This window comes from Cibotium barometz, chromosome 36 (genome assembly GCF_041138505.1).
Source record: "Cibotium barometz isolate CiBa-2024 chromosome 36, ASM4113850v1, whole genome shotgun sequence".
In the NCBI taxonomy this organism is placed as follows: Eukaryota; Viridiplantae; Streptophyta; class Polypodiopsida; order Cyatheales; family Cibotiaceae; genus Cibotium; species Cibotium barometz.
The window spans coordinates 35,453,043-35,457,016 of NC_141081.1; the positions used below are offsets into that span (position 1 = coordinate 35,453,043).

The 3,974-nt window shown below is 48.8% G+C and overlaps 1 protein-coding gene across 1 annotated transcript; it reads left to right on the top strand.

The window, feature by feature from the left end:
- Window positions 1-364: 364 nt before the first annotated feature.
- Window positions 365-1,405, top strand: LOC147617854 (microbial Terpene synthase-like protein 13). The gene has a single exon (XM_086775514.1). The coding sequence runs from the start codon at window positions 365-367 to the stop codon at window positions 1,403-1,405; it is 1,041 nt and encodes a 346-aa protein (XP_086631640.1).
- Window positions 1,406-3,974: the final 2,569 nt, after the last annotated feature.

The window sequence follows — 3,974 nt, forward strand, 5'->3', positions numbered from 1 at the left end:
GGATTCGAAAATCCAATAGAAGGCTTAAGTTTCAAATTTGAAGGTAATTTTAAAAATCTGCAAGTGCAGTGGAAATCCAATAAAAGGCTCAAGCGCCCTGCCATGGACTCTGTAGGCCGAGGAGAGAGAGAGAGAATGGAGCGCCTAACCTCGACCCTCCTTGCCACACCAGCTTCCACGTCGCTGCCATGCTCATTTGCGGCGCAGCCACCTTCTAACGCCGCCCATGCTCCACTGCCTGCTCCCGCGCTTTCGCTGCCATGCCATTCCGAACACAGCTAATCCTTACCACCAAAATCCTCCTCCATCATTCCCAGCCGCCATTCCAAGGAGACAGAGACACAGAGAGAGAGAGAGAGAGAGAATGGAGCGCCTGACCAGCTCAACCCTCCTCACCACCAGCTTCCACCTGCCCGCCCCGCTGCCATGCTCATTCGCGGCGCAACTTCACCCTGACTATGAGCTCATCCAGGCGCAATGCGACCCCTGGATTGTGTCAGTGGCGCAGCCACCTTCTGACGCCGCTCGACAGTTCCTTCTCGACTGCTTGCTCCCCCGTTTTTGCTGCCGCGTCATTCCGAGTGGCCCCAGCGCCCGGCTAGTCCATATCACCAAAATCCTGTCCTGGCTATTCGTTTCCGACACCGACGACGACGACCCGCAAGCCTTGGGCGCCGATTACGTCGGAATGGCTCGTCGGCACCAGCTGATCATGGCCATCCTGCTCAACGGTACTGGAACCATCACCCAGCAGATGCAATGTGATGGCAGGACCCAAGCGCAATTGGCAGCGCTGGCCAAGGTGTGGGAGGAAGCGCGCGGGGACATGCCAGCGGTTCTCAGGGATCGCTTCATCCACTCCATGGAGCGCTATTTGGAGGCCGTAAAGCTGCAGACGCTCTACAGAAGCGCACACTCGTTGCCGGACATAGACAGTTACATCCAAATCTGCCGCGCGGCTTCCTTTGTTCTCCCGGCATTCGCGCTCATGGAGTACGCGATGGGCAACGAGCTCGATAACGACACCTACGGTAGCCCGCCGATCGTTCAGCTCCAGAACGCCGTTACCGACCACATCTGCTTCTCCAACGACCTACTCTCCTGTCGTGTCGAGAGCACCGTGGGGGACTTCTTCAACATGCCGTCCGTTGTGTTCCACTCCGCCGCACATGGTGACAGCTTTCAGCAGGCACTGGACCGCGTGGTGGACATGGTGGATAAAGCGGACATCGAGTGCATTCAGCTGGTGGCAACAATCCGCGGATCCAGCCTCGCGGACAAGCCTGGCGTACTCTCCTACGTCGCGGGTCTCTGCTCGGGCATGGCCGGCCACCTGCGCTGGTCGTACGAGACCGCCCGCTACACTGATAAGCTCCTGGTTGCACCTCGGGAATTTGGAAAATAAAAGAGTCGTAGGTTTGAAAATAGGAAGATTTAGAGGTCCAGGTTTTTAAGTTTACTAGAAGGGAGTAACATACTAGGACCCCTCACTAGAAAAGAACCGGTTCCCCTCTCTGCAACCATCTCTCTCTCTCTCTTTCTCACACACACACATGCGTGCACACACACTCTCTCAAATGTTGAAACTCTCTGTTTCTCTCTCTCACACACACACGCACACACACATACACACTGTACACACCTTCTCTCTCTCTCTCTCTCTCTCTCTCTCTCTCTCTCTCACACACACACACACACACACACACAAGCGCACATGGCCCTCTCTCTTCTCACACTCTTCCACACATAAAAGCTCTCTCTCCCTCTCTCTCTTTTACACCCACATTATACCACGTAGGCCTAGCATGATAATCACTTTTCTCTAATTTTGACATAAATGGTAATGCTCGACACGAGCAAGAGTTATTGCATGGCATGCTTAGGCTCGTGTATACACAAAGTTGCTTCTCTTGCATGACTAGCATTTTGGGGGCATTATCGCCTAATTTGGTAGTATACGAGTATGGGGCTATTGGCTTTTTGGCGAACTGTGGTATGGTGCTCTGTAGATTATACTCTAACGGATTCGCATTGACACCCCAAGGCAATGTGAGTTGGCTGCTTCGGCACTTGATGGATATAAAACGGCTTGGATACCTGTGAGTTTGCTCACTTAGCCTATGTATGTTCTACGTGGTTCTTCTGCCATGTCACTTGTTTTCTGGCTTCTGCGAGAAGTTCGTCTTCTTGTGAGGTATTTGTAGCGGGAGTTTGTGGCTACTTGCCCTAATGTCATGGATTTATTATGTACACTCTGTGTTAATGACTTCTGTGAAAATCATCTAATGGTTTTGTGGCTAGGACATAAGCTTGATAATGGTATTTGAATCATCTACTATATGTGATGCATGGTGCGCTTCTTAAATTGTTCATACACTAAAAAAACTTGCATGCACTACCTTCTGTTATCATTTTAATTTTTGATTGTAAATGCTTCACATGCATGCTTGTGATTTTTATCTTTACCTACGTTCTGAATAGGTTTTGCTTGTTATCTAGCTATTTTTGGCGATCACGTTACTGATTAATTACTATTTCTGTAACTATAATCATTATTTATCTGTGTGTGTCTTTTGATAAATTTTGAAGCATTAGTATTTTTAAAAAAAATCAAAGAATGCGTGTATTAACGGTGTACTAAATCGAGATGTGGATTTAGATAATCCATTTAGATTTATTATACCAAATTTTTTCTCTTTGCAGATATATGGATTTATTCTGTTTTGATAGTAGATGTTGTTCCCTTTGGTTTTGTGTGCTATGATTAACGTTCACTAGTTTAAAAAAATATTATCTCTTGGCTCTGTTGTTTTTCGACAATTAATATTCTAGACTCATTCTATGTGGCTTGATATGACTAGATTTTCGTTATGGTCCATAGTGGCTTACTTAGGGTATGTATATATTTGTTCCCAACCATTACCTTATATTGTGTGAAAGAATATTTGGGACTATAGCCCCTTACTGATTTGGGTGTATTGGCACTTTATAGAATGATACCTTATAGGCTACTTACTACTATGGGTTGTGACTGTTTCATCGATAGGATGCCTTATGATATATATCTACATTACTAATGACCTACATAGGTGATTTGGTCATTGGTATGAAGACTCATGTGAAAATCCACTTTTATAGTTATCATGCATTTCTTTTGGAAGACTACATTATAAGCCCACAGGTTATCCAATTGATGGAATAGAACAATGATTGGGCCACTCTGAGACTAATTGACCCGATATATTAGTTTATACTTTGGGATACTTTAGTGAAATCTATAACACATGGTAGGTCTGGACGGGAAGCTAGGTCCTCCACACTCCACCAAGAGTTGCCACCATCACCTCCAACATCTCTGACCAGTGCCCTCCGACCGCTTCGACCACCGTCACCGCCGGTGTGCTCCGACCACTCTGACCACCACTGGTGCCCTCCGACTGCTTTGACCACTCCGATCGCTCTGACGGCGGCCGTCATTCGCCGACTACTCCGACCACTCCGACCACCGGTGCCCTCCGATTGCTCTGACCACTCCGACCGCCGATCTCCCGCCGGTGTGCTGCTCTGACCACTCTGACCCTCGGTGCCCTGATGGCTTTGACCGTTGGTGCCCTCCAAGGACTCCAACCACCATCACCGCCAGTGCCCTCTGACCACTCCGACCGCCGTCACCATCGGTGCCCTCCGACCGCCAATGCTCTTCGACCCCTCTGACCGCTGGTCCCCTTCGACATCTCATGCATGCATGGCAAACTCTGATGGCACTCATGGAGGCAACACCCCTATCCCTTTCCAAGGTAGGGAGAGATCCTCTTCGAGATCCTGAGCAACATCTTCCTTTCCCCTCTCCCTTTTCCAAGGCAAGGAGAGATCCTCTTGAGCACCACCCGAGGAGGAGGAAACCCAAGGAGGAAGGGGAGCACTCTCTCGGCACCATACACATAATCTGGGACACACTCGAGATCACAGAAGAG